The sequence below is a fragment of the Ursus maritimus genome, unplaced genomic scaffold, assembly GCF_017311325.1.
Source record: "Ursus maritimus isolate PB19 unplaced genomic scaffold, ASM1731132v1 scaffold_9, whole genome shotgun sequence".
NCBI lineage: Eukaryota > Metazoa > Chordata > Mammalia > Carnivora > Ursidae > Ursus > Ursus maritimus.
In genome coordinates, this window is record NW_024427107.1 from 61,510,449 (window position 1) to 61,527,023 (window position 16,575).

The following is a 16,575-nucleotide window of genomic DNA, read 5'->3' on the forward strand; positions in this document are numbered from 1 at the left end:
GGGGCCTTTAATTCTGACCCCTGTGTTATTGTTGCTTTTGTATCTTTGTGTCGTGGTTGTTTGTCTACCTACGCTCATTAAAACGGTAGTTCTCTTCTTAGTGTCTGTATCTCTGATACAGAACAATGCCTCAGTATACATTTGTTGAAGAGATTAAGAATAAACAGGGCACCTGGGTGGCTTAGTTAAGTGTCCGACTCTTGCTTTCAGCTCAGACCATGATCTTGGGGTCATGAGATCATGTGTCTGCTTGAGATTCTCTCCCTCTCCCTCTGCCCCTCCCCTTGCTTGTGCATGTGCAAGCTCTCTCTTTCTCTCTCTCTCTCTCAAATAAAGAAATCTTTAAAAAAAATAAAAGAATAAGCAATGAAGCAAGTTTAAGCTGAAAATGATGAGGTCAGTCTTAGACACATATATGGAAACTTCGAGTGCTTGTGGAACATTCAAGACAAGATGGCTGATGGGTAGTGGGTGGTCTGGAGCTTAGGTGAAAGAGATGAGGGCATGGAATATATCTGAATTGTTTTGTGCTTGGAGGTTAGCTGATAGGGACCTTTGAGGTCTCAGAGGTGAACCAAAAAGGCATGGCCCGATGGAGAGAAGTGAGGATGAAATATGGCGGATATCAACAGTTAAGAAGTTAAAGGAGAAAAAGGATGATTGGAATTGTCAAAAAAGCAATTGTAAAGAGGGTCAGGGGAATGTAGTGGCCTAGAAGTGAAGACCAGAGAAACTTTCAAAAAGGAAGATGGTGGGCACATGGGGAGGAAATCCTAGTAAGAAAAGGCTTCAGATGTCATGAACTTCTTTGGCTTTTAGGAAAGTATGTAAGACATTTGAGAAACTGAATCTTATTTCTATCTACCATGACACCGTTTATGTACTGATTTTGAGCAGAGAATAAAGAATGTGAATTGCTTTATTTGATTACTTTTCTGCTTTTACTTTTTTAAAGATTTTTAAAATTTTTAAGTAGTCTCTATACCCAACGTGGAGCTCGAACTTAAAACCCCGAGGTCAAAAGTCTATTACTCTACCGACTTAGCCAGCCAGGTGCCCCTGATTGATTTTCTACTTTTAATTTTTTTCAAATTTATTTATTTTTGAGTAATCTCTGCACCCAACATGGGGCTCAAACTCACAACCCCAAGATCAAGAGTCACATGCTCTCCTGACTGAGCTAGTCAGGTGCCCTTGATTTTCTACTTTTAAAGCAGACATAGTAGTGAGTTCTTACGGCTTGGCCAATTTTGACACTAATTTGCAAAGCCACATGTGAATGTGTTTGACATTCAATACAGTACTTTGCTAATGGCAGGTGTGTTGACTTGCTAGCCGACACAAATTACTCCCAAACTTTATATTCTTACAAACATTGTGGAGTCACATGTATTCACGAAATGAAAAGAAAAGGTTGTGTGGTAGGCAGAATAATGTGCTCACAAAGACGCACACATCTTAATTTCCAGAACCTGTAAATACACCATATTATATGGCAAAGGGGAACTTAAGATTGCTGATGAGCTGAAAGTTGTTAATCAGCTGTCTTTAAGACAGGTAGATTATCCTGGATTACCTAGGTGAGTCCAATTTGGACCCAGTCACAGGGGTCTTAAATATGGAAGAGGGAGGCTGAGGAACGAACATCAGAGTGAAGTCATGTAAGAAAGGCTTGGCCAGCTATTGACGGCTTTGAAGATGGAAAGGGGAGTCAAGTCAAGGAATGTCGGAATCCCCTAGAAGCTGGAAAAGGCAAGAAAATGGATTGTCTCTGAGAGCCTCCAAAAGGGACTGCAACCCTACCTACCTACACTTTGATTTAGCCCAGTGAGATCCATTTCAGGCTTCTGACCCTCAGACCTGTAAGATAATACATTTCTGTTGTTGTAAGCCACTAATACAGTCAGTATTAAAAGGCATACAGGAAATTAACTTTCCCCTCTTAAACTGCTTAAACAACAAAATATGCCACCACTTAGTCTCTCCAAGTAATTCTTGCTGAAGAACTTTCCCTCTCCAGAGAACATGAACCCACTTTGGCTCAAAAATTGCTGTTTATACCTAGATTATTCCAGCATCTTCTTTTCAAGACAAGTTGTTAAATGAACTGGAACACCGAAAACATATTGTTGTGTTGGCTGTAAGGAAAAAAATGTGTATTACATGACAGAATGGTAGGGCTAAAACTTTTCAGTATTTCATAGTAAATCTGCACTGGGTTACAGCCATATTTGTTTTGGATGGTTATAAGCAGAAACCACTGAAGGTAAAGTAACTGTCATTTAAAAACCTCAAAGCATATAAAATTGGAGACTTTGCATCAGAGCTAGATTTAACTTTATAAAGATCTCTGTGTTAAGAAATTTACACATATTTTTTGTTGTTAGTAGTAGTCAACATATTTGGACAGTTGAAAATATTTTCTTCACTGCTCTTTTCAGCATCTTTATAATGGGTCATGAAATGAAACATAGTAGGTTTTAAGCAAGATAAAAAGAACCCCCCAGTATATCCCACAGTAAATTTCTCTCATATTTTAAGTTCTCCTATTTATAGAACATTGGGCAATGCATTTTTTTTTAAGATTCATTTATTTATTTGAGAGAGAATGAGAGAGGGGAGGAGCAGAGGGAGAGAAATCCTCAAACAGACTCCCCGCTGAGCGCAGAGCCTGATGCTGGGTTTAGTCCCAGGACCCTGAGATCATGACCTGAGTCAAAATTGGGAGTCAACCCTTAACCAGTTGAGCCACCCAGGCGCCCCGGGACAGTGCATTTAATTGAAAAATGAGATAAAAAGCCAAGGTTTTTGTTGTTTGTTTGGGTGTTTTTAGATTCCTTGGGAAAATAACCCAAATACTTCTCTGCTGCTTAAAGGTCATTTACTTAATAAATATAAGAGGTTGTTCTATTGATACTGCACCCAAAACCACGTCTTGAAAGAGAACGTGTTCTCACTGCCCATACTACTCCATCTTGATCAGTTAGAGGTTTTTGGTTGCAAATAAAAGAAACTTTTTCTGGCCAATTGAAGCATATATATATATGTATATGCATATACACACTTACTGGCAGGTAACGAAGTGGCTCATATCATTAAAGTAAAAGTTAAATAATAAAGCTTTGAAAAAGATGGGATCCTAGGAACACCCTGGATAATACTTCTAGGAATCAGTGACCATTTTTTTTAGGGCATGTCATTGCAATGAAATAATGGCCTATTTTCCTTCCTTCCACTGCTGGACACAAGTTTCAGATTCTTGGGAGAGTCTTCCAGGCCCAGTTTGAGTTATTTTCTTACCCAGGGGAATATGGCTGATAGCACAGCTGAGGCCCCATGCAGTGCAGAAGGAGCATTGTCCCAGGGAAGAAACCAGAGTGGTACTAGAAGAGGCAGACAGAAGGTGATCATGGGTAGTGAAGAACAGATCTTCATTTCAGTATTCCTGTATAAAGGGTAGTGTTTCAGGAAATTAATGAAAATATTTTATTTGAAATAAGTCTTTGGGGGGCACCTGGCTGGTTCAGTCGGTTGAGTGACTGACTCTTGATTTCAGCTCAGGTCATGGTCTTGGTGTGGTGAGACCGAGCCCCAAGTTGAGCTCCACATTGGCCGTGGAGCCTGCTTAAGATTCTGTCTCTCCTTCTCCTTCTGCCTTTCCCTCTGCCCTTCCTTCCCCTCCCCACCAACACATATGCACAGACTTTCTAAAAAAAAAAAAAATCTTTGCATAGGTTGTCAAATGTCAAAACAGCAAGTTTTCAGTTGTTTAGTTGAAGTGAAAGAAAGGAAGAAAGGAAAAAAAGAAAGAGAAGGAGGCGGGGAAGGGAGGGAGTGAAGGATGGAAAATTAACCCTTAATAGTCACATTATGAAATAAAATTTCCCAAATGCCTACTGATAACAGTGAGGCTTCATTAAATCATGTAAACATTCATTTTCTGCCTGCAAGATTTGATTTCTGTGAGAATAATTGTAGTGAAATTCTGGGGTTTAAAAAACTTCTCTCAAAAAAAAAAAAAAACAAACAAACCCCACCCACAACAAAACAAAACAAAAACAGCCTTATACTTTCAGTAACAAGCCTAACCCTGCAGTAGAGAGGAAAATAAGGAATGGACACTCTTCTTCCTCCTCAATTCCCCTTCGTGATGAAACACACATATTCACAAATGTATTTGGCCCAATCCCACACAGGAAGCCTGGCTTCAGCACGCAAGGAATGAGTTGGTTGGCTTGCTCTGGGTTCTTGGTGTGGGCTAGAAATCAAACTTTACACTTCTTTTTGTCTTCTTAAAAAGCTTAGGATTTTAACTAATCTGAATTAAATTCTGAGTCGGATTCACATCAGCATTTGTAATTATTCCTGGAAGTTAAGTGTATGTGTAGAAGCACCTCCTTTGTGCTTTTGCAAGAAGAAAAATCAGGGGTCTGGCATCAAATATACCCAACTTTTTGTTTCATGAGATAAGAGCAGTGATTTCTGCACTGCATTTATAGCATTTCTGTCAATCTTGGCTACCCTTTGCTCTGACACAAGTCCCAATGTCTTTTTTCCATACAGAGAAAAAGGAGCTAACTTGGAAGTTCGAAACTATTGACCTCATGCCTCCTTCTTTCTTAACTAGCATTTTTTCTGTTCACTCTTTTTCCCCTAAAGGCAAAAAACAAAAGGAAATGGGAACTTTGTGTCTAACCAAGATTTTCTTTTATGGATTGTGGGAGTATTTTTGCTTATGTTGTCAATAGATGTAGTCTGTTGATAGAAGAGAACGGTGGTATTGCTTTTTGCTAGCAGTCGTGATGGGACTGTAGTCATATGCATCATTTGTAAATCGTTTAAAAAGCTGAACACTGATGGATTTAGTGGTTGCATTTGCTTGACACTGTGTTTCCATGAGTAGTTCAATGGAAGTCAATGCCGTTCTGGGTCTGGAGCACCATCTGTATTGTCTGGGCATGATCCGTGGCATTGGAGCATGCTCATTGTTATCCTCATCACTTTCTCTTGGGGCTTCAGATGGCTATGGCTATTGACTAAAGAAATGTGGCAGGGCTGTAAACTCAGACCACATTTAAAGAACAGTAGCCTGGTGGGGCGCCTGGGTGGCCCAGTTGGTTAAGCGTCTGCCTTCAGCTCAGGTTATGATCCCGGGGTCCTGGGATCGAGTCCGGAGTTGGGCTCCCTGTTCAGTGGCGAGTCTGCTTCTCCCTCTCCCACTGACCATCCCCCCTGCTCGTTCTCTGTCTCTCTCTATCTCTCAAAGAAATAAATAAAATCCTTAAAGAAGAGTAGCCTGGGTAGAAAATGTTGTAACGATTTCTAATCTTTAACTTAGGAATTCTGAATGTTGTTGACTTATTTGTCCTCCTTGAGAAGTCACCACACCTGGGGTACTGACAGAATGGGTTGATCCTCTTGCAACATTCTAGACTGCATCCTCCATCCTGTTTGTTGTACTTTTCCACTTGATGGTTCCCAGGCATGTCAGCTGTCTTTCACCGGGACAGTCATGCAGAACTTCGTAATAAGTTTGGCCAATGATACCTACAATACCACTGGCAAGATTTAGGAGAGAAACTGCATATATTGTTTAAAATGGCTGAATTCTTATTTTAAATGTTCTTCCATAAGTAATAAGAGCTTAGCTATACAGGCACCTGGGTTGCTTAGTCAGTTAAGCATCTGCCATCAGCTCAGGTCATGATCCCAGGGTCCTGGGATCAAGCCCCAAGTCAGGCTCCCTGCTCAGCAGGGAGCTTACTTCTCCCCCTCTCTCTGCCTGCTGCTCCCCCTGCTTGTGCTCTCTCTCTCTCTGTCAAATAAATGAATAAAAAATATATAAAAAAAAGAGCCTACCTATAAATAGGTTATTCTCACCAAGTTCTAGACTAAGCAAAATAGTAATAGTTTTGCTGTTCATCCAATGTTAAGTTCTTCTTCCTCTTGAATTTCAAAATAGTTATTCTTATGATAAACCATCTTTTCCCATAATGAGAGAAATGTCAACTCTTTCTTCCATTCATGTCAAATTGAGAATGGGGAGCTAATTTTTTTTTTTTTTTTTTTTTTGGCGTGACTAGCATTCTCTACTAAAAGGTAGCAAAGGGCAACAGAAAGAGAATACCTACTCTTAAGATTGTGATCTTCACTGCTTATCGATTTTGAATGAGTGGATAATTTGTAAAGGAGTTAAGTTACTCATTCATCTATCTCAATGAAGGGTACCTTTTTAATATGGCTTTTCTGCCGAAGAAACAGAGCATTTCACTTGGGATCACGGATTGTCATTCACTAGTATGTGAACTTGGACAAGTCACTAGCTTCTCTTTGGTTCCCTTAAATATAAAATCAGGATGGCACTGTATTTTTGTAAGAATTAAATGAGCTTTTGAGATCACCCCTTAGATGGAGTAAAGGCAAGAGGAGCAAACATTTACAGACCACTTTTTCTAAAAATCACGTTTTGGAAAAAATAATCACTCAAGTTTCTTTATCTGATAAGTGACAGAACTGAAATCAAATTAATGCCCAAACCCCATATTGTGTTACATACCTATGAAGGAGAATGTTCGTTTCCTCCCCCTCTTTCTGTTTCCTAAAGTGAGAAAGAAAGGCAGGGATAAGGGTGGGTAGTAAATGCTAGCTTTTCTGCTACATGTAAGCTTTGCATTTTTGACAAACTAATTTCAGTAATTAAAATCTTCTTAAAGTATTTCTTTTGAAATTCTGGAACACTGATGTAGGTTTCCAAAAACATGTTTTTGAAATGAAAAAGCATGAAATTTGAATGACATAGACAAGAAGTAATATAGACCTCCCCATTTTTGGACTATCAGAAAATATTAAAGGTACTGGCATGACTTATGACCATATGCTGTGTATCTTTCTGAAAGATATAAATCAGCTACACTTCAAGAATGGATCATACTTTATAAAACATAATTATCTTTTATTTGGTCCTTTTTATTTTGGTCCTTTATAATCTCTTTCTCAAATGTTTTTAAATGAAGATCTTATTACTATAATACATCCATAATAGCCTTCTTTAATGACCTTATCATTAAAAATATTGGATTACTAAAGTGAAAAAACCCTAAAGGCACAAAACAGGTCCTAGTAGAGTAGATTATAAAAGCTTACATGTTCCAAGTTGGAAAAAAATCATCCTTGTAACATAATGAACACATTTTACAAGATTGGCTTCAATTTAAACTCAACTAGAGTTTTAAATTTTAACTCTAAGTCATAGGTCTTTGTCACAAGGTCAGTACTATTTGATAAATGCTTATCTCTTGAGTAAGAAACAGATGCTCTTGGGTTTGTATCACTGTGCAAACTGATTAATTCATTAATGGGGTTATAGAAAGAGCATATGTTGAGACTGATGATGTCATGTGTTTTTGTTTCATGACGTTGATGCTTCAGTTTAATGGCAGCTTAAATGTTTCAACATTTAAACAATGTTTGTCTCCTTTGCAGTGGCTCCACCCACACGGTTAAGATATAATGTATTATCTCATGACAGTATACAGATTTCATGGAAGGCTCCACGGGGGAAATTTGGTGGATACAAACTTCTCGTGACTCCAGCTTCAGGTAAAAACAGTTGATTGTATTTTCTAGAGTATTAGCAACTTTCTACACATAGATAACTAAATATGTGAAGTATTGAGTGTTGCTTTAAAAGCATTTGAAAGTTTGTTTGTTTTTTTAAATTTAATATTTGGACTTGAAATCTTACCCTCTAATCAAGGAAATAATGTTCCTAAAGTCTAAAGAGTCACTCTTGGGCTCACCATAATTCTCCTCAGGAGAAATCTCCAGACTATTAAAATCTTCACTACCTCTGTTTCAACATAGTATGAATACTTTTTGTCTGTTGACACTTAAAAAGAATACAGAACAACTGGAAGGCCAACGCTTGTGACCAGCTGAGTAAATTATGATTTATTAGCTTGATAGTATATTATTCAGCAATTATATATTAAAATGATAAAATTAAGTAGACATTGTGAAAATAAGTGATAAAACAAGAAAAGTAAAAGTTGGATTTAGTGATCATGAAGATAAAGTAGTTACGCAAAATTTTTTAAATTAAATTTTGGTTGAGGGGCGCCTGGGTGGCGCAGTCGTTAAGTGTCTGCCTTCGGCTCAGGGCGTGATCCCGGCATTCTGGGATCGAGCCCCACATCAGGCTCCTCTGCTAGGAGCCTGCTTCTTCCTCTCCCACTACCCCCTTCTTGTGTTCCTCTCGCTGGTTGTCTCTTTCTCTGTCAAATAAATAAAATCTTTAAAAAAAATTAAATTTTGGTTGAATTTTTTTCTTTCTTCTATTTTATATTTTTATTATACAAATATGATCAATAAAACAATACAAAGCATTGAGAGGAATTGCCACTTTACACAGGGTCATGGAGACAAAGAGAGGGTCAACAACATGAACTGCTTGAGCTCCACACCTGGTTCTGTGGTGTATAAGAAATGTCGTTTGGGCGAGTTATATAACCTCTCCGTTCTCCAGTTTCTTCTTATGTCAAATGCACAAACAGCACTAGTCCCCACCTCATGGAGTTGTAAGGCTTGGAACTCAAAATGTGATCTGAGAATCAGCACAAGTATTAGCTGAGAGCAAATGCAGAATATTGGTCCCCACCTCCCATCTGCTGAATCAGCATCTGATCTTTACAAAGATCCCCAGATGACTCCTACGCATGTTAAATTTGGGAAGCACTTCTTGTGAGGACTAAATGAATTTATAAAGGTAAAGCACTTAGAACAGTGACTGCCAGATAGTCAGGGCTTAATAATATTACCCGTGATTGATATAAAGATGATTTGAGTATGTCTCTCAGATCTCATTTCCTTTCCTAGGATCTATTTTCACATAGTCTGTAAGAAATATTTAATAATAGCATATATTTGTATAACACACATATATATATATTTATATACTTATAATAATTTTTCCTCTTTATTGGTGATAAAGATGGTTATATGGACCCGGGCTCCTTGCTGTTGAAGTCCTTTTCCCAACTCATTTAGTAAGACTGACAGATGCCCCGTTGTTTATAATTGTGGACATCTTACCCAGTGGTCGATTTAAAATCTCAAACAAAGCAAGCAGCTGAAACACCTGGCTTCTTGCTTGGCCATGGAAAAGGAAACTTCCAGAAGATTATTAACAGATATTACCAACAGACTCCTTAGAATGGTTCAGTGATACTGATGCCAACTTTACTCATGTTGGCTCACAGAAATGATGCTCTTGCAGAAAGCAATATTTCGTTCTCAAGCCTGGTTCAGAATTTTCTTTTTGAAGTATGGCCCAATTTTGAAATAACTTTGACTTCTGAAAATGCAGTTTGTGTTCTGAAATAAGCCATCATAGGAAAACTCTTTCAAGTTTAAGAGATTCCTAGGGAGAGAGTTAAGATGGCAGAGTAGTAGGGGGACCCTGAACTTACCTCATCCCTTGAACACAGCTAGATCAAAAAGCAAATCATTTTGAACAACCAGGAAATCAATCTGAGGATTAAGAAAACAATCTACACAATTAGAGGGAGAGAACATGACAGATGTGAGTTCAGAGATGTGAATTGGGGGAGAGAAAAGCTGTGGTGCCACGGAGGGAAGGAAGCCCTTTTTGCAGAGAGAAGACAGAGAGAGAGGGAGAGAGGAGGAGAGAGTGGAGGCTGGAGCTGTTTATACAAAACCCAAAAGGTCAACACCAAGAAATATCATAGTGAAACTTGCAAAATACAAAGATAAAGAGAGAATTCTGAAAACAGTGAGGGACAAAAGTCCTTAACCTATAAGGGTAAACATAAGGTTAGCAGCAGATCTGTCCACAGAAACTTGGCAGGCCAGAAGAGAGTGACATGATATATTCAATGTGCTGAATGGGAAAAAAAATGCAGCCAAGAATACTATATCCAGCAAGGCTGTCATTCAGAATAGAAGGAGAGATAAAAAGTTTCCAAGGCAAGCAAAAACTAAAGGAGTTCAGGAACACCAAACCAACTCTGCAAGAAATATTAAAGGGGACCCTTTGAGCAGGAAAGAGAAACCAAAAGCAACAAAGACTAGAAAAGAACAGAGATAATCTACAGGAATGGCAATTTCACAGGTAATACCATGGCACCAAATTAATTTCTATCAATAATTACTCTGACTATAAATGGACTAAAAACCCCAATCAAAAGACACAGGGTATGAGAGTGGATAAAAAAACAAAACCCATCGATATGCTGCTTATCCAAGACTTATAGACCCAAAAACACAGATTGAAAGTGTGAGGGGGTGGAGAACAATTTATCATGCTAACGGACATCGAAAGAAAGAGTAGCCATCCTTATATCAGGCAAACTAGATTTTAAACCAAAGACTGTAATAAGAGATGAAGAAGGGCACTGTATCATAATAAAGGGGTCTATCCAACAAGAAGATCTAACAATTGCAAATACTTATGCCCCCAACTTGGAGCAGCCAAATATTAAATCAATTAATAACAAACTTAAAGAGACTCATTGATAATAATGCAATAATAGTAGGGGACCTTAATACCCCACTCACAGCAATGGACAGACCACCTAAGCAGAAGATCAACAAGGAAACAATGGCTTCGAATAACACCCTGGAGCAGATGAACTTAACAGATATATTCAGAGCATTTCATCCTAAAGCAGCAGAATACACATTCTTCACACGTGCACATGGCACATTCTCCAGAATAGATAATATACTGGGTCACAAATTGGGCCTCAACTCATACAAAAAGATGGAGATCATACCATGCATATTTTCAGATCACAATGCTATTAAACTTGAAGTCAACCATAAGAAAAAATTTGGAAAGATCACAAATGGAGGTTAAAGAGCATCCTACTACAGAATGAATGGGTTAACCAGAAAATTAAAGAAGAAACTAAAAAATACATGGTAGCAAATGAAAATGAAAATACAACAGTCCAAACGTTGGGGATGCAGCAAAGGCAGTCATAGAGGGCAGTATGTAGCAATACAGGCCTTCCGCAAGAAGCAAGAAAAGTCTCAAATATACAATGTTACTTTATACCTAAAGAAGCTGGAAAAAGAACAGCAAGTAAAGCCTAAAACCAGCAGAAGAAGAGCAATAATAAAGATTAGAGCAGAAATGAATGATATAGAAAATTTAAAAACCCAGTAAAACAGATTAACACAATGAGCAGCTGAATCTTTGAAAGAATTAACAATTTTGATAAGCTCCTAGCCAGACTTATCAAAAAGAAAAGAGGAAGGACCCAAATAAATAAAATCATGAATGAAAGAGAAGAGATCACAACCAACACCACAGAAATACAAACAATTATAAGACTATTATGAGCAATTATCTGCCAACAAATTGGGCAATCTGGAAGAAATAGATAAATTCCTAGAAACATATAAACTACCAAACCTGAAACAGAAAGAAATAGAAAATTTCAACAGACCCATAACCAGCAAAGAAATTGAATCAGTAATCAAAAATCTCCCAACAAATGAGTCCAGGGCCAGATAGCTTCCCAGGGGAATTCTACCATTTAAAGAAGTAATACCTATTCTTCTGAAACTGTTCCAAAAAATAGAAATGGAAGGAAAATTTCCAAATTCATTCTATGAAGCCATCATTATTTTGACTCCACAACCAAAGGCCCCACCAAAAGGGAGAATTACAGAACAATATCCCTGATGAACATGGATGTAAAAATTCTCAGCAAGATACTAGCTAATCAAATCCAGCAGTACATTAAAAGGATTATTCACCAAGATCAAGTGGGATTTATTCCTGGACTGCAAGAGTGGCTCAGTATCTGCAAATCAATCAATGTGATACACCACATTAATAAAAGAACAAGAACCATATGATCTTCTCAATAGATGCAGAAAAAGCATTTGACAAAATACAGCATCCTTTCTTGATAAAAATCCTCAAGAAAGTAGGGATAGAAGGAACATACCTCAATATCAAAAAGGCTATATATGAAAGACCCACAGCAAATATCATCCTCAATGGGGAAGAACTGAGAGCTTTTCCTGTAAGGTAAGGAACACGACAGGGATGTCCACTCTCACCACTGTTGTTCAACATATTACTGGAAGTCCTAACCTCAGCAATCAGACAACAAAAAGAAATAAAAGGCATCCAAATTGGCAAGGAATAACTCAAACTTTCATTCTTCACAGACAACATGATGCTCAATCGAGAAAACCCATAAGTCTCCACCAAAAAAATTGCTTCAACTGATACATGAATTCAGCAGTCACAGGATATAAAATCAATGTACAAAAATCTGTTGCATTTCTATACACCAATAATGAAGCAGCAGAAAGAGAAATCAAGGAATTGATCCCATTTACAAGTGCACCAAAAACCATAAGATACCTTGGAATAAACCTAACCAAAGAGTTAAAAGATTTATATTGAAAACTATAGAACACTTATGAAAGAAATTGAAGAAGACACAAAGAAATGGAAAATCATCTCTTGCTTATGGATTGGAAGAACAAATATTGTTAAAATGTCTATACTACCCAAAGCAGTCTACACATTCAATGCAATCCCTATCAAAATAACATCAGCATTTTTCACAGAGCTAGAACAAACAATTCTAAAATTTGTATGGAACCAGAAAAGACCCAAAATAGCCAAAGGAATGTTGAAAAAGAAAACCAAAGCTGGGGGTATCACAATTCCAGACTTCAAGCTATATTACAAAGATGTAATCATCAAGACAGTATGGTACTGGCACAAAAACAGACACATAGTTCAATGGAACAAAATAGAAAACCCAGAAATGGACCCACAACTCTATGGTCAACTAATCTTTGACAAAGCAGGAAAGAACATGCAGTGGAAAAAAGACAGTCTCTTCAACAAATGGTGTTGGGAAAACTGGACAGCGACATGCAGAAGAATGAAACTAGACCACTTTCTTACACCATACAGAAAAATAAATTTAAAATGGATGAAAGACCTAAATGTGAGACAGGAAACCATCAAAATCCTAGAGGAGAACACAGGCAGCAACCTCTTTGACCTCGGCTGCAGCAACTTCTTGCTAGATACGCAGACACATCTTCAGAGGCAAGGGAAACAAAAGCAAAAATGAACTGGGACTTCATCAAGATAAAAAGCCTCTACACAGTGAATGAAACAATCAACAAAACTAAAAGGCAAACTAAGGAATGGGAGAAGATATTTGCAAATTACATATCAGATAGAGGACTAGTATCCAAAATCTAAATAACTTATCAAACTCAACAGGCAAAAAATGAATAAACCAGTCAAGAAATGGGCAGAAGACATTAACAGACATTTCTCCAAAGAAGACATACAGATGGCCAACGAACACATGAAAAAATGTTCAACATTACTCCGCATCAAGGAAATACCCCACAATGAGATACCCCCTCATACCTATCAGAATGGCTAAAATTAAGTACTCAGGAAATAACATGTTGGCAAAGATGCAGAGAAAAGGGAACCCTCTTACACTGTTGGTGGGAATGAAAACTGGTGGGAATGAAAAGCAGACACTCTGGAAAACAGTATGGAGGTTCCTCAAAAAGTTAAAAATAGAAATACCCTATGGCCCATCAATTGCACGATGAGGTGTTTATTCAAAGACTGATTCGAACCAAATCTCAGCCAGACCCTTCAATCCCCCCTGCTGTAGCACACCCACGAAGCAAACCTCCAACTCTTACTTAAACACCTCCAGAGACAAAATAAAAATTGAGAGTGAAAGCAAATTATTTCTTCATGAATACTGGTTATAATTTTTTTCCAGTGACCCAGTGTCCTTACTACAGTGACCCAAACCAATAAGACAGTGTTGACACTCTGTTATCTACTTGATCGAGCATAAAATAAGTAGAGTAAATAAAAAGAGCAATAAATGCATCCAGACACAAAATGTAGACATTTTAGCCCATGTTTCAAATACAGTTTATACCATTCTTTCCCAAAGCGAGGTCCATGGTAATCTGCAAGATGCTAATAGCTGTTATACAACCAAATGGTTTAATGGTCAAAGAAATTTAAGAAGTCCTATTTTAAAGAGTTTAAAGCTTTTTTATTGCAGAATTCTCAAAACCTTTAGTAAAATTATACACCTATGCCTCTCAGAGAGAGATTCTAATACTGAGTATTCGAAGAAACTTTTTTTTTTAAGCGAAACTCACGTTAAGAAAGATTATTTGGTGCACTTTGTAGTAGATAAGTTTTAAATAATAGACGTTTGCGAAACCAGGTTTAACATCTTGGACATAAATGCTTTTGTCAAGAAAGAGGCTCAGTTCTGCCTTCTCGTAGCAGGCAGCACGGATGATAGCAGCATCAAATTTCAGACACAACATCATTAATTTTATGAAAATATGATTAAAATATATTGTAATCTTAGTTATGTTTAATTCATTCAGCAAATTTCAGATCCTTTTCGCTGTTAGTGTGAGTGGGGGCGGAAGTTTTAAATTTCTCTTCTCAGACTTAGTAACTGCTGCCAGAAATTAGAAAAGAAAAGCATATTTGGAATTTTGCGTAAAAGTTGAGTATTTAATCAACAGCATTTCCAGGAAAGCCTTAGATGTCAGTCTAATTTGATGGAGAGATAATGGAGGTTTGAAATCTTTTCAGGAACCAAGCTAACTTTTAAGTAGTGGGGCAATGATTCATTCCGCCAATATCCTGAGCCAGTTATGCTCAGATTTAAGATAATTAAATTGCTAATGCTTTAGGGATGTTTTGACTCAGTTTAGAGAGACCAAAGCAGCATAGATTCCAGCATAGATAATGGCATTCAGTTTGCCTGTATCTTTCCCTTCACTTTTAAGTGGAATTCTTTTCCTGAATACTGCGTCTGTTGTTGAGGGCTTACTGTCTTCTAATCCTGTACTATGGCTTTCCTTAGTGTATAAAAGCAATAATGCATTATGATGAAAGATTTTTGTGGATGTGTTTTGTCTAAATGAGACAAGTTATCTAATGCAAAGAGTACAACTAAGAATGAGAAAGAACAATATATTAAAATTAAGTACTATGTGCATGTGCACCATTATATATATTTTTAAATGTTTTCACCTTTTAAAATCTTGATTGCTGATTAATAAATTTTCTTAATGTATCCAGTTAACCTGTTTCTTAGTACTGATTTATCTTTTTGTTTTATTATAGGTGGCAAAACCAATCAGTTGAATCTCCAGAACACTGCAACTAAAGCAATTATTCAAGGTCTTATGCCAGACCAGAATTACACAGTTCAAATTATTGCATACAATAAAGACAAAGAAAGCAAACCAGTCCAAGGTCAATTCAGAAGTACGTATTTACAGTCCTTAAAGTGCTACCATGGGACTCTGTTCCAGCTCTGAGTTTGAGTCTGTGGTAAATATAATAGGTTAAAATTGGATTGTTTAAATGAAGACATCTTGAAAGATATTTAGTGAAATCTTCCATGAGTTCCTTCCATCACTAATACATTTCTGCCCCTCCCTTATCCTGTTTCACTGCATGCCTACTTAAATCCTCTAAGTTTTACTTTTTAAATGCTCTCCTTCACACTGTCCTCGGAACCTTAACCAGACATCTCGTCTACCTGGTACCTAATAGGTGCTCAGTGAATACTTACCAAGTGACTCAGGGGCCTACACCTGCGCCATAGTAGCCCTAGCCTCTACCTAAACAATCTATACAACAAGGAATTTAATTCTTTCTTATAATTAATAGTTGACTTTTATTGTTGGCCTGTTATGTGCCAGGTCCCATGACAAACAGCTCTGTGAACATGGTACGTATTAGGGAGAGAGATACATTCAGGGCTCTGTGAAGGGAGGCGCTCTCTCTGTCCCAATAATGGGCTGGGATAAGAATGGATGGGGTATGGCTTCATATTTGAACCAATTCTCAAATAGTAAATTGGGCAGACAGGGAAAGGCAGGGCATGCAGAGATATTCTAAGAAGGGAAGAATAGCCCAATCCGTGTCATTAGAAAGCCTTTCCTTATATTGAGTTTAAAAGTTGTTCTTGCGGGTTGTGATTCTTCTGCCTTTCAGGAGATAGATATTCATTCATTCATTTATTCTTTTTTTCCCATTTAACAACTACATATTGCATGGCTACTAAGTGTCGGCCTTATTTTAGGCACTGGGCACATGATAGATCACTGCCCCTGTGGACCTTATATTCTCATGAGCAGAAACCCCAGCAACTCCCTCTTCCTGGGAGTGGCCATTCATATGTGGACAGCAAAGTTTTGTGTATTGTGAGTGCAAACAGAAGAGGCCTGTCCTGGTTAACTTCCTGTGTTACTTCATTGTGAATATAGACTCTTTAAAAATTCCAATTTATTAAAGGATAATTTTAAACATATTACAAAAAATCAGCAGGATAATGTAATAAACCCCTAAGTATCCATCAGTCACCCAACAATTAGCCATTCATGGCCAGTCTTGTTTTATATACTATCCCCCCACCACCACCACTCTGCCCTAATTTTGAAGCAAATTCTGGACATCATTTCAAATAACAATAGTTTTTCAAATCCTACCATTAGATT

At 37.6% G+C, this 16,575-nt stretch overlaps 1 protein-coding gene across 3 annotated transcripts in view; it reads left to right on the top strand.

The window, feature by feature from the left end:
* Positions 1-16,575, top strand: part of COL14A1 (collagen type XIV alpha 1 chain) — a 207,997-nt gene that overhangs the window by 17,204 nt on the left and 174,218 nt on the right. For all 3 annotated transcript variants that reach the window (XM_040625803.1, XM_008689298.2, XM_040625802.1), the window contains exons 3-4: positions 7,483-7,599; positions 15,194-15,337. In XM_040625803.1, the coding sequence (XP_040481737.1) occupies positions 7,483-7,599; positions 15,194-15,337 (261 nt within the window). The remainder of the gene's footprint in view (positions 1-7,482; positions 7,600-15,193; positions 15,338-16,575) is intronic.